This window comes from Cydia splendana, chromosome Z, assembly GCF_910591565.1.
Source record: "Cydia splendana chromosome Z, ilCydSple1.2, whole genome shotgun sequence".
Lineage (NCBI taxonomy): Eukaryota > Metazoa > Arthropoda > Insecta > Lepidoptera > Tortricidae > Cydia > Cydia splendana.
The window spans coordinates 14,863,624-14,889,533 of record NC_085987.1 but is presented as its reverse complement, the minus strand read 5'-3'; the positions used below and the strand labels follow the sequence as shown (position 1 = coordinate 14,889,533).

Here is a 25,910-nt window from a genome sequence, read left to right as displayed (position 1 = left end):
CTTACAGCATAATACGATTCTTATTTCTTCCTAATTCGCGCAATGAGTTTTGAGTCATTGAGGTCATCGAACTTGACAACAAAATGGCGGGAACCCTAGCACGTCTTATCTCACTCACACAAGCATGGTACGCGTTCACCTACACGAGCTTAGACTGTGTGCGTAGGAACGCGTTTGTTTCATACATTTGATCGCCAGTGTCCGAGGTGTGGCAAAAGTCACTAACTAACAACCATTGAAATTATTGGACAATAAACCGTGTTACAATTGTAATAAAGTGCATTGTTACTTTAATTTTTTGATAGTACTTAGTGTATTTTGCTTGTCACCCGACGAAATGTAAAATATCAAACAAAATCAAACCAAATCAAATTCAAATGAATGTTATTAAATATTTATCAATTTTATCATCCAAAAGTCAATTCTACCAGCAACATAAGAAAACAACTCAAAATTTGGATTTGATTACTTTGCCTCACATGTGAATTACTGATAGCAAAGTACAACTTTGCTATCCGTTTTTGAAGTGCAAAGTAAGCCTTTCCGAGCTGGTGTGATGAAAAATATTGTTTTTATTTATACACTAAGCACCTATCAAATTTGTAACAGCAAAAATCTATTTTAGTTTCGAAATCAACTATGATGAATACTAATAACTAATAATTTCAGTACAAAAAGTAATGATACCTAGGTATACCATCAAAAACAAATGTGAAATGAGAGTCAAGTTCAGTATTAAGAATATGCATCGTTGTTGACTTCGCCCTATATGGGTGCCACATTCTAGTTTGGGATATAGGTAAATAAAATTCAGGATTATTCTTGGATAGTTTTTATACTAAAATATATAGACAAATATATAATATAACAGATAGTTCTGACACTTAATATTAAATGAGCGCTAGGAAGTTTTTACAGGCCTCTGTTTTACCACGGTAACAATTGTCACCTGACAATAGGCCTGTTGCAAGTAACAAAGAATCATGGAAATAATGGTTTCAAAGAAACATATATGTTAATATGATTCTAAAAAATGGCCCAATCTCAGTATAAACTGAAGGATTATTAAGATATTCAATAAAATAAAAGTGCAAAATTCTCCAATCGGCCATTATTACTGAAACGCCAATCAGAAGCGTTCCAAACAGTGACGTCATCAATCCATAACATATTTCTTAGAGCAACATAGACAACCTCATTGACCGAAATCTATACGTCCTCACCAAAGAGTTCGAAAGGTGCAAAAAAAAAATATTTCGCCACTAAACATTTATTACGTCCAATAAATATTATTACACGATATAAAATAGATATCTATTTGTTATTATTTAAATAAAATGCTAAATAATACGATATTTCAACAACAAACTTTTTTAATTATTTGGCTGAATGGAACTATCATTGCCATGTTGGCTGTCGTAATTAGAAAAAATGAAAAATTAAAAAGTAAAACCGGCGCTCGGTGATTTTCACTCAAAATTTACATGTATCTAAATAATTCATCTTAAACTGCAACCGTGTGAGAGTTTTTGTGTAAAATGAGTTATTGTGATAAATTGTTGTAATGTATTTATCATCCCTAATCGTAATATATGGTGCTGAATTAACAATATCATTCGGATTCAAGGGAAATTCGTAACTGTACAAGTATGTAAACAATGTCTACCACCCTACCACCAACTAAATAATGACGTCACAAATGGCATGCGAGGCGTTTTCGCGCGAAGTTTAAACTAGCTATAATAAAATGCAATTATCTATGTTAAATCTTATGAGTATAGCTGAAATATTGTGTTTTTCGGAACCAATACAAGTGTACCGACAATAATAAAAGGGATTTCAAAATTTGTCATCAGGCCTATTACAATTCGCCGCGCATTGCTTCTCCAGTCAGCAGCAAGAGTTGCTAAGCGGGCGAGGTGTTCAAAATTACCTTGACCCGCTCTTATTCTCTTAAGAATAATGTCGCGCCAATAACATTTTGGACACCTACTTCTGCTGCTGACAACAGTGAGTGCCCGGCGTACAATACTGTGTTGATCTATATGCGGCTTCGCTAACCCGCCTATGATACGTAATACGTATTGCATGGTTATTGGAGTACTGTTAATTTTGTTGCCGGGCAGTGAATGTATTAACCCTTCGCGTGACAAAATCTCGCAGCGGTACAATGTATTAGAACTGTATCTCATGAACCGTGATAGCTAATAGACAGTTTAATTTTCACAGATGATGTATTTCTGTTGCCGCTATAACAACAAATACTTATTTAGTTATTGTTACTTACTTACTATACTTACCTACTGTATATACTTACTTCTTAGTATAATAAATAAATTTAAAAATTGTAAATATACTTAATCAAATTATCGCTCACGGGCGCAAACTAACGAATTAGCATAGAATAGAATTAGTGCATGTATCTCATTAAGTGAAATGTAAATTTCTTTTGAGATGAATAAAATTCTTTTACCACAAATATGTACTAAAAAAAAGTACGGAGCCCTCGGTGGGCGAGTCCGACTTGCACATGTCCGGTTTTTTTCAGAAAATTTTAATAAAACTACTCTAAAAACGATGTGTGTCATCTGAAAGGCTAAATACCTGGACAGGAAACGGACAGGAAATAGTAAGTGTCAGGTGAGAATAGTCAGGTTGTTAGGTGGATGGTGGTGTTTCAGTTGGTAGTAGAAGTGTCGGGTAGGAGCAGCACGACCTCGGCGCCCTTGCCGACGGCGTCGCCGGGCCGCGCGGCCGCCAGCCCCGCCACCACGCCGCCGCGGCTCGCGCGCACCACGTACTCCATCTTCATCGCGATCACCACGAACAGCGGCTGTCCTTTCACCACCTATACGAGTATGACCTTTGTTTAAATACATACATATAACCGTATCCCACTATTTGTATAGGTTTTGGACATGTTGTGTCACTCGGAATTGAGCTCAGTCGATTCTTAAAGGTATCTAACTAACTATCCCAAAACATGTATAGTTGTTTTTCATATTTCTAGGTTATAGTTATAAAAAATAATATCATTTAGCCAACTTTTATAGTATAAAGCAAGGTCTTTCCGATGTGGACTGGTCTATTATCGATGACATTGACACGGAAAGTGCCACAAGTTACTTTTACACAATTTTGAATACGTTAGTTAATGATTTCGTTCCAAAGCGTAAGGTTTACTCGACTTCTAAGTATCCTCCCTGGTATAACAGGCCATTAATTAAAATTATTAAAAACAAATTGAATGCTCATGCTAGATGGAAAAAATACAATAACGCTATCGATTATGCTGAATTTAAATTACTAAGGAAAAGAGAAAAGAAACTTAGTAAAGATTGTTATACTAAATATATTGCCCTCAGTGAAAAGAAAATTACTTCTTCGCCCAAATATTTTTGGAGTTTCATCAAATCAAAATTTCCTGCAAATGAGATACCTTCTAATATGTATTATGATGATAGATCCACCTCCGAAGGTGACGTTATTTGTGATCTTTTTAACAACTATTTCAGTTCAGTCTTTGTTACTGGTTGTAATCAATCACGACTTCCATCTCCTCAGTCTTCTTCCACCCCTGTAGATATTTCTAGTATTAATATTACTGATGATTTAGTATATAAGCATCTAAAACTCATATGTGTTAATAAGGGCGCAGGTTTTGATGATATTCACCCTTTTTTAGTTTCTAAACTTTACGCTGAGCTCGCGGTTCCCTTGGCTAAGCTTTTCAGAAAGTCTCTCAATGAAGGCATCGTCCCTAGCATCTGGAAGCGGGCTATCATTACACCGGTGCACAAAGGCGGCGATAAACATAATGTTAAGCTTTACCGACCAATATCGAAACTTTGTGTATTCGCTAAGATTTTTGAAAAAATTGTGACTAATGAAATTACTTCTGTAGTCTCGCGACACATCTCTGTGCACCAACATGGTTTTTTCAAAGGTAGAAGCGTCGACACTAACCTAGTCACTTATACCGACCATATTATTAATGCTTTGGATGCCGGTTATCAAGTTGACGCCGTGTATACCGATTTCTCTAAATGCTTCGATAAAATAGATCATTCTATTTTACTTCAGAAGCTTTTCAGGATCGGTATACACGGTGACCTTTTAAGGTGGTTAAAGTCCTACATTAGTAATAGAAGTCAGGCGGTTGCACTCAAGGGCTATAGGTCAAAGTTTCTACCCATTCCCTCAGGAGTTCCCCAGGGCTCGCACCTGGGACCTTTTCTATTTGTTTTGTATGTGAATGATATTGATACTATTTTTCAGTCTTCTTCCCACATTCTTTACGCAGACGATACTAAAATATATAAGACTATTAGAAATTATGATGATTGTGTTGCGTTACAATCCGATTTGTCACAATTTGAGGACTATTGTCAGCGAAATCATTTAATTCTAAACGCTGAGAAATGCTATACTATCACGTTTTCCCGTAAACATAATCCTATCACTTTTGATTATAAACTAGCTGGTAGCAGTGTCTCACGTGTGTCGTCGATTCGAGATTTAGGGATTACTCTGGACGCTAAACTCTCCTTTAATGAACATATAGATAATATTGTGACGAGAGCATATAAAAAGTTAGGCATGATCTTGCGTTTAAGTAAACCATTCAAAAGTACGTTCACGTTAAAAGTCTTGTATTACTCTTTCGTCCGTAGTATTTTGGAGTTTGGCAGTGTTGTTTGGAGCCCACATTTCGGTATTCATAAGTCTCGACTTGAAAGGATTCAGAAAATTTTCTGTAAGTCCCTTGATTATAGAACCGGCCGCTATAACTGTGACTATCTTTCGTCAGCAGCTAGACATAGTCTTCCTCCTTTGGAAAAAAGAAGAGCATATCTAGATATTTTATTCTTATTTAAAATTATTAGAAATTATATAGATGCCAACCCACTATTAGAAAACATTTCCTTCAAAATTTCTCGGTACCACTCACGTTCTAAACCTACCTTTTCTATTTCTTCCTGTGGCACACAGTATGCTAAAAATTCTTTCTTTAGGCGCACTTGTAATATGTATAATGAATCGCTTAATGATATAGACATTTTTATTCATAGTTTGTCCGTTTTCAAGAACAAAGTTCGGCATATTTTGTTTTCTAGTAATTGAAAAATTTGTTTTTAGTTATACACTCGGCGTCACGGAAATCGCACACCCACGGATTTTTGTTTCAAGCCGTTATAAACCTTATGTTGTTGAAGGTAAAGTATGAGTGTGTGGGATCATTTTAAAGAGAATGTAACCCTTCATTTAAAAACAATGCAATAGTTACTAAAGAGTAAAAAAAAGGCACCTTTTTTAATAAGAAATAAAAATCGTATATTCATGCAAAAAAATCAACAAATTAAAACACAATAAAATCAACAAATATCGGAATACAAATGCCTAAAACTAAACTTAAAACCTAGTGTTGCCTCCTCTGGCCTTAATGACTGCCTCCATGCGAGCCTTCATGGACCTCACGAGAGACACGACGTATTCTTGAGGAATAGCATCCCACTCTTCAATGACGGCATCTCGAAGCTGTTCCAGGGTCGCAGGTGCAGGATTACGTGACCGCACCTTCCGTTTTAGCTGATCCCAAAGGTGCTCTATGGGATTCAGGTCCGGACTCCTTGCTGGCCACTGCATGACGGTGATCCCAACCTGATCAAGGTAGTCCCGAACAATCAACGCTGTGTGGGAGCGGGCGTTATCCTGCATGAATGTGAATCCAGGACCGACAAATTCGGCGTATGGAACCACATGGTCCTCCAGGATCTCTGTGATGTACCGATGAGCAGTCATGGATCCCTGGCCTCGACCACCACCAGTGCGGGAAACACAAACGAGCTCGGTTTTGCCGGCGAGGGAAATGCCACCCCAGAACATGCAGGATCCTCCTCCGTATCCGACGGTTTCTTCAAGACAGGCCTGTGAATAACGTTCCCCTTGCCTCCTGTACACTTTTCTGCGCCTATCGTTGCAGAACAGGCACACCCTGGTCTCATCGGAGAAGAGGACAGCCTTCCATTGGTCGACCGTCCAATCCTTGTGTTCGCGAGCAAACTCACGTCTGACTCGCCGATGCTCTGCCGTCAATTTGGGACCCGTAGCCGCTCTATGGGGCATGATCTTCTTCTCCCGCAACCTTCTTCTTACTGTAGAGACACTCACCACCGTTCTCCGAACTGCTTGCAGCTGTTGCTGCAGCTGGACAGCGTTGGAGAAACGGTTCCGCAAAGACGTCGACACAATAAAGCGGTCGTCTCTTTCGGAAGTGCAGCGTTGTCCTCCGGATCCAGGCTTCCTGGTGAAGCTTCTAGTCCTCTGGAATCGATGAACTGCTCGGAGAACTCGGAAACGGCTTATGTTGAGTTGCCGAGCAACCGCAGACTGCGTCATTCCTGATTCCACCAGGGCTACTGCTTGAGCTGCTTCTGCTTCCGTGGTATCCATTTTCAAAATCAAATCAAATCAAAAAATATTTATTGTATGGTTATGGGTGAGGTTTACAAAGGTGGTACAAAATATTTATGTTCTCCGTATCCTGCCTTACAAAAGCGTACAATATTGGTAAGTTGTCTTAGAACTAAATACAATTTTTAAACTTCAATAACACTTTTAACAATAAACTATGCTAGATAGACTCAATAATAATGAATAACGTGTACTAGCTCTGTAAAAAGTCATTTATGCTATAAAAGCACCGTTTGATTAGCCAATCAAACATTTCTTGGGGTGTTTTCTTTCTCCAGCTGTTCCGGTGTGACCTCTGTGAACTCTGGATACCGAATGACCCATATTCCACTTTTACCCCCCCTTTTAAACCTATCCAAGGTAACGCAACTAGCGACCCTTACAACGCGTATTGTAGGTGTTCTTTCAGAACGCCGTAATTTCGAGATTATTATTATTTTTCCCAAAAATGCTTTACTCATGTTTTAATGCTTATTAATTGTGCTTTTAAATGATGTATATATTGTGAGGGTATAATACATATGATAAGAGCTATATTCGCTTAAAACAAAAATCGGTGGGTGTGCGATTTCCGTGACGCCGAGTGTAGTAGTAGTAGTAGTAATCACTTTATTGTACACAACACAGGTTTACATAATATTTTTAGTTATATTTTGCATTGTTTTCTTATTTTATTTGCGTGTAGTATTCACAACTATACCTTCGGGTAATTTATAATTAAGTAACCTACTACCTTTATTGTAATAGTCAACCTAGTAATATATGAAACTTTAGGCCTATTTTTAATAATTTTTGTAAGACTTATTTGTAAAAGGCTGTTTGTTTTCTAAATAAATTAAAAAAAAAAAAAAAAAAAAAACTTTAAAACTTGGATTCTGAGTATTGAGATATAACATACCATTGAAGTACATTTATTACCAGGACGTAATTAGATTAGGAATAGAAAGTGTCGTTAGCCCTTGCATTAATGTTCATAATCACACATTTGCTTGCGCATTTTTCTGTGTAGCTATAGTGCATTTCGTGTGTGTCTACACTGCGTGTTACCTTATCGCCTGGATTAACTAGTATTCTCTCCAGCACGCCGGGCGTGGGCGAGCAGGCGCTGTCTGAAGACGCCTCCGAGGCCCCGGCGCCGCCGTACTTAGCCCGAGGGAGCAAGGCTATCGTTTGACCCTCCTGTGGAAAGCCATAGGGTTACTTATAAATCTTATAATAATACGCTACTTCAGATTCATAGTGGCACTTGACGATACAAAATAAGAGCCATTCAAATATGGACGTTAATTAAAGTTGAATTTGAGGCACAAATAATTTGTAGGTATAACGCCACTATGTAATATTATAACTGGAGAATAACAGCTAAAGTAAAAGAAAAACTGTGAATCAACAAGAAAAAAACGCATTTACGGCTCACGGTCAGCTGCGGCTACGCCTCTCTCCTACTCACTCTAACAACATCAGGAAGTTTACCTTAATCGTCGCTCCAGCCCTAGAGATCTTCACCTCACTCTATCAATAGCAGAGATTTCAATTGGTCATAGACCAGCAGGTTGACTCTGGTCGCCAACGACAGTGGTAGGTCTCGCATCGCGCACGCCCTCACTCAACCATGCCTCTCCCCGTCTCACTCTAACAGTTCACCTCGTCGTAGACATGGAGCTGGTCTTCGAACGCCAGCAGGCCGACGGTGGCGCGCCGCCCCTCCACGACGCTGGTGAGCCGAGCGCCGCGCTCGCTCTCGCTCAGCCACGCTTCGGCCTCCTGCCATTCTCCCTCTCCCACTTTCACTCGGTACAGTTTCGGGCCGACGTGTTCTACTGCTACTGCGATATCTGAAACGACGAATGTTAAATGACGTGTAACGCTTGTTATCAATAAACGATTGATTGACTCCAATGATTAGTTCGTATTTTTCATAGGCATAGCACAGTAAGGCCCACTTGCACCATTCCCCTAATCCGGGGTTAGCCGGTTAAACCTGGAGTTACCATGATTACCAGTACAATTTGACACTGGGTTAAAACGGTTTAACCGCTTGACCCCGGGTTAGCGGGATGCTGCAAGTGGGCCTAAGAGGTTACGCACAAGTTATGTGTTTGAACCTAAACATGTATTTAAACCAATAGGGCTGTGTCAGTGTACGAGTATGTGTGTGTAATTAGTCAAATCAGCTACGCAAGTTAAAGTTAGCATAAGAGACGAAGACTGAAATCGGACGATGAATTCACCTCCTATTAATGAGTTATTAAAAATATAGTAATAGCAAATAGTTAATAGCGCAATAAGTATAAAGACTCGTTAATGTTTTTATTTCTGTGCATTTCCATCAGGTAATTTGACATCATCATTACTGCTGTGAAATAATATATCTATTAAAAACAACCCTGCTGCAATAACGTCACATTGTTAAAATGTTTATACGACAACGGTTTTACTCACTTGAATTTTTAGTCGCTATTGGCGACATGTTTCGGGCCCGTCAATACATAACATGTCGCCATTAGCGACTAAAAATTCAAGTGAGTGAAACCGTTGTCGTATTAACATTTTAAAATATGTCTCACGAAAGTTTAATATCGGTCAACATTGTTAGCCTAAAAACGCTAAGGGTTATTATTTAGGTAATAGTTCGATATCTTTGTAGATTCGCTAGGTGCACGACTGCTGCTGCCCTCATTTTGTCGACTTTTCTACGTTAAATGTTATGAAGTAAAATTAGTTCCAACGGCTGCCACTAACATTAATGCTTGACATTGCATAAGATAAGGGTCGGTTGCACCAAACCGTCTGTCACCGTTAAAGCGGATTGTATTGTATGGGAAGTTTCATACTACATTGTTGATCGACGTTAATCAGTCCGTTAAATGTGGTTGGTGCAACTGGCCCTAAGTGTGTTTGTGGCAATCTGCGCCACTTCTCCCTCCACCGACTTCGCACGTAGCCAATACTTATTACTCTTATCACAAGGAAGCGTAAAATTCATGCCGATGACAGACAAATGACGTCAAGCTACATACAGCATGTTTCAGGTTTTACGTTTATTTGTCGTTACCGTAATACCTAATATGAAAAAATAGTATTAATCATTAATCGCTACTGTCTAATTAACCTCTTCTGTTTAAATAGACATACCTACACATATTGACACTTGCGACATAAGATATACAGTAAAAAACATTATTATCTGACATTGTCATACCTAATTATAAATAAATTGGAGGCGTGCGGTAACAACAGATTTAAATTTAATTTAATAAAATCGTATACACTAAGCCTTGCTAATGACCAAAGTCGCCATGGAGGCTATAAAATTATTGTGCCAAATAATTCCTTGATTAGTTATAAATATTTAACAAGTTTAACTGCTGTCAGCTAAGTTTGCCACCAATTATCTGTCATTTCGTATTTACAAACATCCTGTGCGTTTATATACGTCATTATGACGAAAGTGGCATGAATTGTACACTCCCTGATTATCACATACTTATGTGTGGCTCATTGTACTTTCCTCATGAAGTAAGCACCATCTGACCAAACTACTTTATTTCCTAATACAATGACACACCTTTGCCGTCTAGTTTCAGAGAAATAGTTTTTCGGAGTTGATAGTTCGGTCGCCACGCACTCGGTGAAACGTCGATTCCATTATTTGCCTCACTCTTGCTTGCCTTTTGGGACAGAAGCACCTAAAACATTATAATTGATAAGAAATGATAATGATCGAGACTATTAAGTCAATCCAGTTTTTTTAATTATTTAAGCAAAACCAATTAACATCATTTTATGTTCTTAAAAATATTTGAAACTAGCTCGGTCATACTTCTTTACTAATAGCATGGTGTAATAAAGCGACACTTTGCCTGATACACAGGGTTCTCCATAATAGTAACAAAGGCCTTAATTATATGTGACATATTTCTGTCCGCTATCTAGGTACGTCATAATAGTAGGTACATACATGTCCTAGCGCGGCGCTGCGGGCCGTGGTGTGTAGCCGGGCGGGCTCGGGCGCGGCGAACAGGCGCGCCTCGTGGTGCGGGATGAAGGCGGTGTGCACGTCGCCCGCCACGAACGCGGGGTCGCCCGCCAGCCGCAGCAGGAAGTTCACATTCGTCTCCAGATCCGCCACCTATGTCACAATAGTATTTTGTGCAACAGGTTATGCAAGGGTTATGCAAAGACAGGCCCGAGAATTACAAGACCTAATTATGTACCGTTGCACGCTAATTTTTTCTAAGACAGCGGCAATCATCTAAAATTATAAATCAAAGTAAACAATTGTTTATAGATCTTTGCCTAGAAGTCAGAAACGTTCGGCCAACACTGTTTATTTATTTTTATTTTATTTACTTTGCGTGCACTTACATACTCCCGGAAAGCACGATTCGGTGAAGTGGAACTGCGTACTTAGACCACAAAATGATGGCATGTTAGATGACTGACTCAGACAGTCATATATATATATATATATAGGGTTCACACACCTGCTAGATCGTCCTATACCACCCGTCTCTTTTAACGAACCTGATACTCGGAGAGCTTCGCCCTCGTCTTGGCGAGCGCCTCATTGCGGTCGCGGCCCCACACCACTAACTTGGCTATCATGGGGTCGTAGTGCACTGAAACCTCCGCGCCTTCTCGCACGCCAGTTTCTACCTGTAACCATGAACAAAAAGTTACTAAGCGTTATTAAAGGCCTATAAAATTAACCTCATAAAGCCCAATGTGCATTACAATATACGCACCATTTAAATCTAATTATAAACCAGATAAACAAACGAAACTCATCTAAATGTTGTATGGTTACCAGGTTAAATGAGGAAATGGAGGACTGCTCCAGCCAAAAAGACAAGCGGTAGGTAGTACACGCGCCGCTGTACTTGAGGCACGCAAAAGACAGTGCATAATGCCCACGGGCGGCAGGAAGCCTGGTGGCGTGTAAGCGCCGCGTCACCTGCGCCTGTGAATGCTGTTACTCAGCACACGTACCCGGCAGTGTTGCTCGGGGGTCGGCTGCACGAGGCGGTGTAGGGTGCCCGCGCGAGGCAGGAAGCCCGCGCCAGGCTCCTCGGCGTACACGCGGCACTCCACGGCGTGTCCGCGCCGCTTCACCTCCGCCTGCGTTAGCGGCAGCGGCTCGCCTGCCGCCACCCGAAGCTGCCATTCCACAAGATCAGTGCCTTAGAATAAATGATTTCTCGTTAAAAACATATAAGTTTCAACATTCAGGTAATATACAACTTTAACTAAGTTAGGACCAAGTTGCACCATTCTACTAGCCCGGGGTTAACCGGTTAAAACTGGAGTTACTATGGTTACCAGTACAATTTGACACTAGGTTAAGGGTTTAACCGGTTAACCCCGGGTTAGTGGGATGGTGCAAGTGGGTTTTACAAGGTTAACTAGAGGGGTTAAGTTAAATGTTGTTACATTCGTTCGATACAGGTTATATTGGTGTTTCGCTCGCATAGTGGCATTGACCGCCGGCCTCATGGGCGGGACAGCAATATAAAGTGCGATAGAGATAGGCGGGTCAATGCACGAAATTCTTCGTGCTTAGCGTCCTTAATTTATTTGGAACAATGAGAATCATAAGCTTAGAATCCTTCATTAAATGTTTGTTCCGATAAGATTCAATTTAGTAGGTATTGTGTATTCGCACCAGTGATCATCTCAGTGATAGGGTGCTCGACCTGCAGACGGGTGTTCATCTCCATGAAGTGGAAGTCGTGCGTGGCGCGGTGCAGGATGAACTCGACGGTGCCGGCGCCCACGTACCCGACGGCCAGCGCGGCGCGCACTGCCGCCTCGCCCAGCGCCGTGCGCGTCTCCTCCGACAGACCCGGCTGAAAACGGAACAACACCATAGGGATGTACACTGTGTATTAATTACACTGCACGAAACCAAGCACTAGATAATTATGAATATTGAATCAAGTGTTACATTGCGGAAATCCATAACGCTCTTAACCATGTACAAAGGAACTGGATTATTCCTTATACATACGCCTAATATAATGCAGAAAGTAAGCCCCGGCATAATCATTTCAGACAATAAGTACTGACATAAAATGCATATTTTTGGGACCAAAATAGTTCTATAGGTTTGTTTTTGTACAGATTGAAATGTGTACTCACCGCGGGTGCCTCTTCAATAATTTTCTGATGTCTTCTCTGAACTGAACAATCTCGTTCAAAGAGATGCACTGCGTTACCGTGCATGTCGGCGAATACCTGCGTTTAGAGACTGATATAGAACCAATATAAGACTTTTCCAAACTTTTGACGTAATTAAAATCCCAGGATACGAGTAATAGGGAGTCTATCTATTTATCAATAAATTATAGAGAGTATTTAAGTAAGTTCAAACATTTTATTTAGTAACACTTGATGTAAATACAATAAAAGAAATAATAATGCATGGGTATAATGTTTTAAGTTTAAGAGATTAGGACCTAATTAAATTATAAATAGAATCGTACTTGCACTTCAACATGTCTAGGATCAGTGATGTATTGCTCCAGTAGCATATTATCGTCACCAAATGATTTGAGAGATTCTCTTTTAGCCGATTCCAACTGTTGCAGGAATTCCGATTCCGTCATTGCGATACGCATTCCCTGTAATAAACGAAAACAAAAAATGTGTTTTAAGTACAATGAATGCCAAATTGGTTACTTTTTGTATAAATCAGTTTTTTACTTACTTTGCCACCACCACCACGAACTGCTTTGATCATTATTGGGAACCCAATCCTCTGTGCTTCTGCTTGCAGCCTATCTATACTTTGTTCTTCACCATGATAACCTTTAACTATAGGTACTCCTGCACTGGACATAATGGCTTTGGAAGTACTAAAAAATACAATTTAGTGTGAATTATTAAATCTTACTAATAAATATTAGAAACATGAAAGTTTATAAATATGAATGTATGGACTTGTAGATGTTTAAAAGTTTGTGAATATATGGCAAACATGGCTGAGCAAATATGGATGAAATTTGGCACCCAATTCACTATGATGGTGAAACAGGTGTTGAAAATTTGTAGTTATGGATGTGTGGATAAAGTTGCGGGAATCTGCTAGCTGAAGTAATTATCATGTTACATCATGTATTTATATTTTGTCAAATAATCATTCTTCATGGGCTTTTTACCTTTCTGTGAAAACATAGTCACTCAATAAAATACTAAAAAAACTAAAATAAATTAGTATTGTAAGATAACAATTGATAAGGTATGAATTGATAAGGTAATCACCTTTTTATGCCCATATCTCTAATAGCTGAGGTGGGGGGTCCAATAAATATGATATCTTCAGAGGCACACTGCTCACAAAACTCAACATTTTCAGAGAGGAACCCATATCCAGGATGAATGGCTTGGCTGCGAGATTTCTTGGCTACTTCAAGTATTTTATTTTTGTTCAGGTAACTTTGTGTTACGGAAGCTGGGCCAATATTGTATGCTTCATCTGCCTGAGTAATAAAACAGTGATAATAAGTAATATTTCTAATCAACATCTACATCAGTTAACCCTTTAGTGATAATGGATGATTTAACAAATTTGAGGTTTAACAAGAGTTGGGGAGTTAAAATCTATAACAAATAAAGTCCATATAGAGCTGTTCTATTTATACATTTGCATGCCACTGGGGATGTTTCCAAGTACTATGGGACCACAGGAAACATACATACATTAATGAGATAAGAAGAGAACCACTAAATTACATTTAAAAGAAAGTAGACTCCAACCAAGCTAACTCAGCAGCAATTTTGATAGCACAGACTGTACAGTAAGTGTTATTTTAAACACCATAACTTCATAGAAGTTTGACATTTAAAATAACACTTGCACAGTCTGTGCTATCAAAATCGCTACCAAGTTACCTTGATCTGACTCTACTAAGACTCTGTATCATGTATAAAATAAAAGATTATCACTCTTAGAGTAGTTGTGATCAATCTACATATTTAATAGTATTAAGGCTGAACATTTTTACAAATAAAGATATAGGTCTAAATACAGATTTCATTAGGGGTCCCATTCCTCTAATGAAATCGCTCATTTTCGTAGATTAAAGTTGATGTAAAAGGAATGAAATACTACCATTTCCACATGGATAGCATTTTTGTCTGCATCCGAATACACAGCCACAGTGCGGATACCCAATTTCTTAGCTGTACGCATAACCCGGCATGCTATTTCTCCGCGGTTAGCAATTAAAACCTTATCAATTTGCCGTAATTTTACACCAGCCTTTGTTTGGGCATTGCTTATCCGTCTGGAATTCTTCAAGCTCAATTCACTGAAAAATAATTTATGAATTAAATATAGAAGATTGCTCATGACTCATAAAATATTGTAAGGTGTGTTACTTATTAATCTTACCAAATTTTATTCAATCTTTTCAAGTACGACATAGTTGCTACAATGTGGGAGCCTCAATGTGGTATGATAACGTGATAACAATATGCCGGTCGGGCCCACCACGATGAGAGACAGAGATAAAGCCATAAAAACTGATTAAGATTCATACGTCACCAAGCTATTACCAACTCATTACGTTATCACTGTTATCGTGTTGGAACTTAAACATAATTCAACAATTTTTATTCAACGCAAAATCAACACAAACATCTTTGACAATGACAGATAAAACATATGTTAAATGTCATATGTCACTATTTAACATAGAAGGTAGGATCGTCTAGAAGTGGTATACGCGTGCCACCGTGAGGGACAAAACATACGCAAATGCGACATTGTGATTGGTTGAATTTATTTGTTGCCCACCATTATCCATGCTAAAAAAAGGGTGGGGAACAAAAAATATGTGAGACTGTGATAAGGACAAACAATAATAGCGCTGTCTCTGCTACTCCTACTGAAAGATACGTAAGACTATCCCGTTCTGGCAGTTATCCCCACCACTCATGCCCAATCCAGTTTAATACTAGATTCATGCTATTTAATAAGGCTGCGTTTCAAAATATAAAAGCGTTAACATGACTATCGCACCGCACCGCGACCTCGGTGCGGTGCGGAGCATTTATCGATAGTGTGTAAGCTTCCATCGCACATAATTATTATTAATAGCGGTGCGGTGGGCATGCACGTCGCACCAACTGACAGGTAATAATAATACTGGTGCGCTCCGCACCAATTTCCCTAGTGTGTAAAGCCCCCTTCAGACTATGCGCGTGAATCGCGGGCGAACCCGCGAACGCGAGTGTGGAGTCGAGTTCGCTGTCTGCGAAAATCGACTCCACACTCGCGTTCGCGGCTTCGCGCCCGAGTGTGGAGGAGGCTTAAGCTGCATCGCACCGTTTGACAGCTGTCATTTTCAAATTATGACAGTGGAATAATAATACTGGTGCGCTCCGTACCAATTTCCCTAGTGTGTAAGCTCCATCGCACCGATTGACAGCTGTCATTTTCAAATTATGACAGTGGACGGCAATGTAGCCAGCCGATGAAATAACAAAAATGCGGAAGCAGTGCTTTAAAAAGACACACATTTTTTAAGATTTTCATGGAAAAAGGTGCATTATATTACCTCACGCCCTTCATCTACCTCTAAAAAAGCGGAACCACATTAATTGAAATTCAATCTTAAAGGATTCCATTGCAAAAATTCATTAAAAAACACGGAAACATGGGACACTTGGCAACACTGGCGCACGTGTGCGGCAGTCTGTAAGCTAGGATCGCACCGTTTTGACGGTTCGGTGCTATAGTGTGGAAGCCCAAGCCAGTACGAGCTATTCCTAGAACCGCTCCAAGGTCGCGGTGCGGTGCGATAGTCTGTTAACGCTTATAAAGATGTCGATATTTTTCGAATAATGGGCGTTCTAAAGTAGCTAACACACTATCGCACCGCACCAAGGTCATTGTGGGACGCACCCATAAGTAAGAGGGAGACAGCGATATCTCTTTCTCCCTCTTACTTATGGGTGCGTCCCACAATGACCTTGGTGCGGTGCGATAGTGTGTTAGCTACTTAAGGGACTGTCCCCCCCCTGGGGTCTATGGTCATACGTCAAAGTCAAATGGCTCCTCTACACGATGGGCCAACGCCGGCCACTGCAAGGGACGCATTTATGCGTTAGAGGGAGCAAGTGATATTGCTATCTCATTCTACCGCATGGCTGCGTCCCTTGGAGTGGCCGGCGTTGGCGCATCGTGTAGAGGAGCCAAACACGGCAGTCCGCTACGAGATAGCAGTATCACTTGCTCCCTCTAACGCATAAATGCGTCCCCCAGACTGGCCACGCTGGCCCATTGTGTACAGGGGCCTTAATAGACGTACGGCAGACCACTTTACACACGATCGAACGTGCGCCGGACCGCACCAATGTCGCGGTCTAGTGCGGCCGTCCATAAAGGCATATCCAGATTAGTCAATTTTTCGCCAATCTGATTCAATTGCCCGATCGAATCAGGAGGTGCGGACGCAAATACCAATTTGGCTCGCCGAATTCAACCGCCGATAATGACGGATATTACCGATAAAATGAGGTGCGGACTCAAGAATACTAATTTTTGAGGCCAGTATTTTCGTTCTGGGGCATTTTTTCAATTTAGAGGGCTCTAATATCACCAGAAATCTAAAGTTGGAGATTGACGCCAGATCAGCGAATTCGACTAAAGTAAATAATACCGTAAATTATACGGATCGGGAATCAGAGGCATAGCTTATGATTGGTTTAAATCTTATCTAGAAAAGCGCACACAACTTGTCCAAATAGAATACCTAAATCCATCTAACAATCAATTGGAATCAGTTCGGTCTAATATAACAGAAATAAAAGGCTCGATCCCGCAAGGAAGTGTTTTGGGTTGTCTTTTATTTTTATTATATATTAACGACCTACCAAAAGAAATTAATGCTAAATGTACTTTGTTTGCAGATGACGTCTCTCTCCTTTTTGATTTTAAAAATAATGAAAATTTTAATTTAAAACGTGTTGTGGGGCAATTTAAAACTGACACAAACCTTAAATCATATCAATCTGTGGATGCGCGACCATAATCTAGCAATAAATTCAAACAAAACCAAATTGATTCAATTTTATCCTTACCAAAGAACTCCATTACAATTAAAATTATCGCTTAATAACACAGAAATTGAAGAAGTAGATAATTTCAAACTCTTAGGTATTACTCTCGATAACCATATGAACTGGAAAACACATATATCAAACACTAAAACCAAGATATCACAGTTTTTGTATGGACTGTTTACGCTTCGCAAAACCACTAACTTCAGTACTGCACTAGCCGCCTACTATGCCTTCGCTAATTCATGGTTCAGATATGGAATTTTAACATGGGGAAACAGCACAGATGTGCATGACTTGTTTGTCATGCAAAAAAAATGCGTTTGTGTGCTAGTCGGAATCCGAAATTGGGATAGCTGCAAACCTTATTTCATCAAACACGGCATACTCACTCTTCCATGCCTTTACATCTTAGAGTTATGCATATATGTAAGAAAAAACATACATTTGTTCAAAGAGATACAGAATAAAAGACAAAAATACAAACTTGAATTACCCCAGCCAAAGTTAGAAATATACCGCAAAAGCCCTCATTATGCGGCAGTAAAATATTATAATCCCCTCCCAAATTATTTAAAATCAGAGGAAAGTGACACTTCGTATACAAAGAAGTTGAAATCGTTCCTTGCTGAAAAAGGAAAAAGCATATTATTCAGTTACCGATTTTCTCACTGACAGTTTTGTTAAATAAGTTAGTTAATAGTAAATAAGTAAGTTTTGATCTCCTAAAATTATAAAGCTAGTTTGTAGTTTTTATTTGTTCTTAATATGTACCTACTTATATTAAGGAAATGTTTGCCATACCCTATTAGGGTCCATGAGATACCATTATTGTAACAACTTGTTTTTACCATGGTGCAATAAACGATAAACGACTCCACACTCGCGTTCGCGGCTTCGCGCCACGAGTGTGGAGCGGGCATCAAGTCATAGGTTGTCAAAAATGTCATAATAATTCGGTTGCTCTTACTTTGAATTTGAACTTAGGTATTTTCTTATTATCACGAGTATTTGTGTGATATTATCGTAGTGATTATATGCTCTTTGATATTATCGTTACTTTGATAATTGATTCGAAGTTTTAATGGATTAGGTACTGCTATAAAGTATGATTTCGTTTGGGTAAGGTGAGGCCTTCAATATGATGAAAGAAATTCCTCTAAGGCAAATTTACTAAATTCAATGTTTTCTCTTTGAGTGTAACTACTTTTATATAATAAATTTGGACATTTAAGGAAATGGGAATAAAAGGACTTTGGACTGTATTAACCCCATTCAGTGAAAAGAAATCTCTTCATGAGGTATGTTTTATCATATTTAGCTATTGTCTTTTTATTTAAGTACACATGAATGATTACATATGTATTATATATTTAATTATTCAGATAAGAGGAGAGGTACTAGCTGTGGATTTGGCAGGATGGGTGTGTGACAGCCAAAATGTTACAGAGTACCATATTCAGCCAAAGTTATATTTAAGGTAGTATTTTTGTAAATTCTTAGTCTATAACCCTTCAAGCACTCCCAGATTAACAAGCTTTTTTTCAGGAATTTGTTTTTCCGAACCATATACCTCCTCTTAGCTGACGTAGAGCCGATATTTGTATTGGATGGAGATGCACCGGAGCTTAAACGAGATGTGATGGCTACTCGTAATGCTATTCAATTCAGAGGAGCTGCTCCAAGAACTGAAACTGTGACTAACAAACAACCTGACATTAGAAGAAAAAGATTCAGTAATGTCCTTAAAGAGGTATGAAGATTCAATAGTTTCAATGAAGTTTACATTCCAGGGAATACCACCGCAGTCCTCATCTGACCCGTCAAACTATTTAATTTTTTTGCTTATTTAATAAAAGGAGAAACTGACCGCAATGGTCATTTTATTTTTAGAACTGGACCACTGAAGAAACTAATTGGTGACCCCTGGTCTAGTCCACTTTTATTATTATAAAGTATGAAAGCTTAATCAGTTTTAAGTTACTATATCATCACACATTTTTCTCAAACTTGGGCCTATACAAACAAACTACAATGTACTTAGATGATTATCATTATATTCACATTGGTAATCTAGTAATTTGTGTCATCACTACTTGAAACAAAATGAAATGAAGTAAATTACTGGTATCAGTACCAGTAATTTACTTCATTTCATTTTGTATTTGTCAATTCCAATGCCTGAGCATTGGTATCCGCAGCCTTAAAGCCAAATTTTCTGATTGTACCACAGAACAGGGTACTCCTTTTCTATATAAACCTGTGTGATAAAATGATTACTTATATGCTTCTGCACGCAAAGCTTCCTGCTTGGAATGATGATGATGATAGATGAAAACTACCCTATGTCCTGCCCCAGGCCTCAAACAATCTCCATACCAAATTTCATCCAAATCAATTCAGCAGTTTATTTGTTAAGAGGTAACAGACAGATAATTACTTTTGCATTCATAATATTTATAGTAGGCATTTGCACACAAACTATGAAATATTGTTTTAGAGCATGTGTATTACCTGCTTTCAGTGTGAAACACTTCTGAAGTCAATGGGAGTAAGATGCATAAAAGGAAAAGGAGAGGCTGAGGCTACATGTGCACAGCTAAATGCTCAAGGTGTTAGTATTTTATTCATATTTGTTGTTTGTGCTTGTGCAAATATAATCTTAGGATCTTGGATTACTCAGGAATAAGTTTGTTTATAAATATATATTTAAATAGATGAGACGTCTTAGTTTGTGTTTTTTGTTTTATTATCACTTTTCATATTGCCTTTGTATTTATTTAGACTAGGTTGATCACAAGTTGACTGTTCCTGCAATGCCCAAATTGAAATTGTGTTGTTGTTGAAATGGCAGTCCCAATTCAAAGTACAGTCAGCCAAGAAAGTGGTCTACCACTTTTCGACTCTATCAATCAGATGATGATGATGGTTGGCTGACCGTACAAGATAATTTATTAATATTTTGTATTGAAATGTAGCTAGTAGACGCTGTAGTATCCCAGGACTCGGATTGTTTCGCGTACGGCGCGCGACGCGTGTATCGTAACTTTAGCGTGTCAAGCGCGTCTGGCGGGGGCGCCATGCAAGGCTCGATCGACTGTTATGACGCTGAGAAAATGTTTCAGAATAATGGTAAGCTACTTTATATTTGTTTATGTAACTCTTTCCTGCACTAAATATAGCCCTACTGTTTAGCTACTTTAGCTACGTTGGTTTTTTGAGGTTTCCCGAAGGTTTAGTTTACGACTTAAGTTTGGTTTAAGTAATTAATTTTCATTTTTAGAGCGTAGCACAAATACAATCTAAAAAAACGTTGCACGAAATTCTCTTGACCGGTTAAGTATAGGTATTTATTATCTTTGTAGGTTTCGGCCGCAACAAAATGGTGGCTTTGGCTCTGTTATGTGGATGCGATTACGGCCTCGGCGCGTGTGGGTCCTCGATAACCACTGTATTGTCGTATCTGCATACTATTTCTGACAAAGATATAATATCCAGGTAAACCCCTACTGTATACGGCACTCTTTAAAGTTTGCTGAACACCTTATGACAGTATAATATGTACATACATGACATATTTTTATAATTTGTTCGTTAAGACTGGCTAACAGCAATAATTGTGTACATAATAACATAGTGGATGAAACTTGGTAAAGGGACAATCAATATTTAATTTTATAATAAAGAAACATTTGTTGAACTAGGCTAGTGTCATGGGTCAGTGATCCTGAGCAGTACGAGGAGAAATCGCGCTGGGTGTCCGCTCCGGGCCGCTGCGATCGCTGCGGGCACGTGGGCCGCACGCACGCCAAGAACGGGTGCCCCGTGTGCGCGACCCATCGCGGGTGTGAGGACAAGGGACACAAGTTAGTACATTTGTTGTACTAGGCTAGTGTCATGGGTCAGTGACCCCGAGCAGTACGAGGAGAAGTCGCGTTGGGCGTCTGCTCTGGGTCGCTGCGACCGCTGCGGGCACGTGGGGCGCATGCACGCTAAGAACGGGTGCCCTGTGTGCGACGGGCTGTCCTGGACTCCCGGCTCGGTCTCAAGGACGCATACTTGGTGGAGGCACTCAACAGGATGCAAGGTATTCCCCCTATTTTAATCTGACGTGTTCGAGTTACTCCAAAAATCCCCTCTTGGGCTCTCCGACCATAAATAGTGTAACCACTAACCGACTGGTTAGCCATCAAGGCTGCCTGTTGATCGGCTATGATGGTAGATGGCGTATTGAGCGCGTAAGTAATAGGTCAATACGTACTATTCTGAAATCGGCGCCATCTGTATGCAGGTTTGCAAACAATGCGTATGCGGACCGGCGCCGGACGGATAATTAACTTTTTAGAATGATTGCCATTCCGCGCCACAGGTGGCGATGTAGGTTTGATGCGGCTAAAAGTGTGAATGTCATCGCCAACTTTAATTACAAGCATTTACTTAAATAGCTTGTGTCGGTGTATTTATTTGATCCATTTCTTGTAACTCAAGTTGGAACCGTTGCCTTTGTCCCATTGGGTAGGTACCACAAATTGTAAGGCGTCACAGTAGATCACGTCAGAGATGGCAGAACGAACAAGACGCCTTTAGAAATTTCTCAAAAATAGAAGAACAGCCCTTTTGCCTAGTAGTGGGACACGGGCTTGTAGATAAATAAAAAACGTCATGTTTGTTTCACTTGAAATTTGGACTGTTTCCTTCATTTAGGTACTAATCTTAGTACATGTTGGAGGTTGGTACTCAACAGAATGCACCTTGCATTCTGTCCCCCTTATGTGAATCTGACGAGCTCGAGTAAATCTAAAAATCCCCTCTTGTAGGGGGGCGTACCATTACGCGAACGCAAATAGTATAATTAGTAAGTACCTACTACTTATACCCACTAACATATTTTAAAATTTCCTTTATGTTAGTCTTCTGACCTCTGTCACAGTTATTCCCTAGCTTAAGGCCCGCAATAACAACAAGAAAAGAGTATCCACCTCTTCAGTGATTGTACAATATTGTGCACAGATCGAAAGTGAACGCCGTAAAACGAGAGCTGGCGCTGCGCACTCGGGCGCTTTCTTGCGGCATGCCGTTTCCAGAACCTAAAGTTATGAAGGAGTTCCTAGATTCTACTCATGAAAATGTAGACGTTGACACTCTGAAGAAATCTATCCCGAGCCTGATACAATTTGTGGTATTTATTTTTCTTTATTTTATTTCTTTCTTTCTTTTAAATTAATTTGAGGTGTAAGTGGATGGATTTCCAAAAATAATGTTTCCTTTATCGATAACCCAATATCTTTATTATTAATATTATTTGATCATTAATCCTAGACTAAGCTATCCTAGAGTTATGTTTTTCTCTCGCTTCTGTATGAAAGTGATACTTATTGTACTTATTTATTTTCTTAAAATTCACTAAGGTAAAATCTGTTAGGTGTGTGAGCACAGAGAAACAATGAGTTGATTAGAATCCTCGAGACATCCCGGCGGGATAAAAATGAGGTCTAGTGTTTTTGGAATTTCTTATAATTTATAAACTTTAATTTTCGTATTTTATTTTTAGAAACTTATGTCGTCAAAACTGGATTGGTCCGAAAAGTACAGCGTGCAAAAGTTTTTACCTCTTTTGACAAAATGGCATTTTCAAGACAACGTAGCCCAAAAAACCCTTCAACCAGTTACAATCAAGAAAAAACGAAACCCTAAAGGCAAGTATAAACGAGTAGGTACTTAACCTTAGTCATTAGGTAGTTGCTTTCGTAGTCTAGTCGACAAGTTCAAAATGGTAAAAAATAGAGATAGGATTGGTTCTTAGGACCCAAGGATGGATTTAAGAAGTGGTGCCACCAAGATTTTTGATGTTAGTTTTTAGAGGAGCTCTCAACTTGATCTTGATATATAGGTACATCAGTTAAGCTACTAGGCTAGATTTAGATTTAGAACCGATTTAGTCCGTACTTGACCTTTTTATGTCATATACAAATGCAACTATATAGACGTAGACGGACTTGCCCGATAGACGGTCTTCCCATAATTTACCTTAGGTATATTTTGATGGTTCTAGTTCTTGTAGCGCGGTTTACCGTCGTGTTTAATGTCCATTGCAGGTGTGCCCAGTTACGAGGTCCAGTGGACCGATATAGACGGTCAGTACGAGGCCCTTATTTCGGATGAACAGTTTGAAGGCAAGTATTCAACCTCGTAAGGCCTGTATTTTTTAATCAGTGTAGAATGTACCTACTCTCTACCATAAATAGGCCTTTAAATCAAAACGCAGCCTGTTTTTTTATCGGCCTGCGTAAAGCAAACAAGGCCATATTGTTTATTTAAGTATGTAGGTACTTGTTATTTTTTAATTTGCCATTTTATACCTGATTTCAATAGAAATTGTCGATAATTTAAACCTTCAAATTTACCTTAATTACTACCTACATAATCTCGAATTGTTTAATTTACCAACAGTTCCCATACTTTAATATTTTTTTATATTTTTATTTTTCTTTATTTCTCTTTGGAACCAAAATAGTTATTTGTACAACAAAAGAGCAAAGTTTGATATTTATCATCCAGCTAGGTCTGAGTCCACCTTAGTATGCCAAAAGTATGTGAGTAGGGGCATTACCCAGGCATTGAAGGCGCGCACTTTGTTGCCTCCTGACAAAAGATTGTTAAGAACTTTAGTGGAGCCGACTGAAAAAGCGCTCCTTCACCGACTGTCTAATACCCTCGTCCTCAATACTCAACGACTACGGTGACATTTCTGATTCAGAGATAAATAGATCTGAATGACATTGTCTCAGAAAGTTATAACTTTATTGAATTTACTACCTTCCCCCGTTATTTATATCAATTATTAGTTAAAATATATCGTAAATATGTTGGGTTATATTATTACGTCTAATGTTCGTTTACCTTATTTGCCATTGCTATTCAACTCTGTTATAGAATAAATACCGCTGAATAAGCTATTAGTATTCAAAATAGCACTGCAATGGTTATTGTTGCTTTGGAGTTCAAATGTCAGATCTGAACTTTTACCATTATCTTACTTATTAATAACACGTTCATTAGGTATATTTTAAAATTACCGTACGTTCGGGTGTATTTGTTACAGAAGATGAAGATAGAACTACTCCGTGGACGACAACGGAACGCCAAGACTTATTACGGAAATACTATCCGGACTTAGTCGAAGCCTACGAAGAATCAATTAAGAAGCCACAGAAGGAAAAGAAATCAGGCCGTAGGAGGAAAAACGATGTCGAGGAAGGCGAAAAGCCGAAGAGAAAGTATAACCGAAAAGTAAAAAAATTAAACGAAAAGCAAATTCTTAATCTCACGGACTCCATAAGAAATTATGATTTGACAAATAAAACGCCCGGGTTGAATTCCAGTAAGCTATCTGTAAAGGTTGTTAAACTCAAAAGAAAATTAAATAATAGTTCTAACAGTAAAGGACAAAGAACTGTTAATAGTTTTATTACAAGTAAAAAAATAAGATGTTCCAAGATGTCACATTCATTACGGAAAAGCTTTAAAAATATGTCGCTAAAGGATGAGAACAATACCAATATGTTTATCGGTCTTCGAGACGATGAGACTTTGGTTAAAAATAAATCAAAACATTTGCTCAATATTTTTAAATTTGCCAGTGAAAGTGTCCACGGAAGTGATCTGTCGGACATAGTCGACGACATAGTAGCCAAAGCGCCTGTCATGAAGACCGCAAAGCTCGACCAGAACATGGTTAAACTCGTTTTTAATAAACATTCTACGCCAAGAAAATCAGTATTTAGAAATAGCGCTTTTATAGAATTAAACTATAATTGCTCAACGCCACAACGCAATTTAAATAAAGCCAATTCCACATCGGAAATAAACGGTGACACGAATAAGAGTTATTTCTTCGATAAGTTCTCGGAACACCGTGACGCCTTTGAACTTTCTCTAGAAAATCACGACTTTCAACATTCTATTAGCGCGGTATACGAAGTCTGTGACTGAAGCATAGTGTTGCATTGATGTTAATGTAGGGAATGACATTTTCTCCTGAAATCTCGATACGAGTACAAGGGATTAAAAATAAAAATAATTATGTATTACCTGCAAATGTGTTTTTTTATTTGCCTTTGGGTAGACAATGCCGCTTTTGCATACTTTGCATGCTTGACCAAACTCGGCAAACCACATAATACCTATATCCTCTGCGAAAGTATGCCCTGCAGGGTTGCCGTAGGTTGGCAAGCGGCGAACGAACATTAAATTACATTCACGTCTGTCGGACATAGATATACTCATAGACATAGATATACTTACACGTTTTCGACAGAAATTACAAAGTTTAAAGTACCTATTGCTTGCTATTGTTAAAGTTGCTTACT

At 39.0% G+C, this 25,910-nt stretch overlaps 2 protein-coding genes across 2 annotated transcripts; one reads left to right on the top strand and one right to left on the bottom strand.

Annotated features, from left to right (window-relative positions):
• Positions 1-1,867: 1,867 nt before the first annotated feature.
• LOC134804404 (methylcrotonoyl-CoA carboxylase subunit alpha, mitochondrial) lies at positions 1,868-15,134 on the bottom strand. The gene is made up of 14 exons (XM_063777434.1): positions 14,870-15,134; positions 14,588-14,786; positions 13,738-13,955; positions 13,184-13,331; positions 12,960-13,097; positions 12,616-12,711; positions 12,140-12,323; positions 11,467-11,657; positions 11,002-11,133; positions 10,436-10,606; positions 10,043-10,163; positions 8,119-8,309; positions 7,522-7,653; positions 1,868-2,848 (listed from the first exon to the last, which is right to left on the bottom strand). Exons 1-14 carry the CDS (start codon positions 14,899-14,901, stop codon positions 2,678-2,680), a joined length of 2,124 nt encoding a protein of 707 aa, XP_063633504.1. The 5' UTR covers positions 14,902-15,134; the 3' UTR covers positions 1,868-2,677.
• A 3,513-nt stretch (positions 15,135-18,647) lies between these two features.
• On the top strand, positions 18,648-25,571 carry LOC134805285 (flap endonuclease GEN). The gene is made up of 11 exons (XM_063778600.1): positions 18,648-18,842; positions 18,927-19,021; positions 19,090-19,294; positions 20,066-20,155; positions 20,520-20,673; positions 20,907-21,039; positions 21,246-21,407; positions 22,552-22,720; positions 23,093-23,237; positions 23,637-23,714; positions 24,644-25,571. The coding sequence occupies exons 1-11, from the start codon at positions 18,780-18,782 to the stop codon at positions 25,531-25,533; spliced, it is 2,184 nt and encodes a 727-aa protein (XP_063634670.1). The 5' UTR covers positions 18,648-18,779; the 3' UTR covers positions 25,534-25,571.
• Positions 25,572-25,910: the final 339 nt, after the last annotated feature.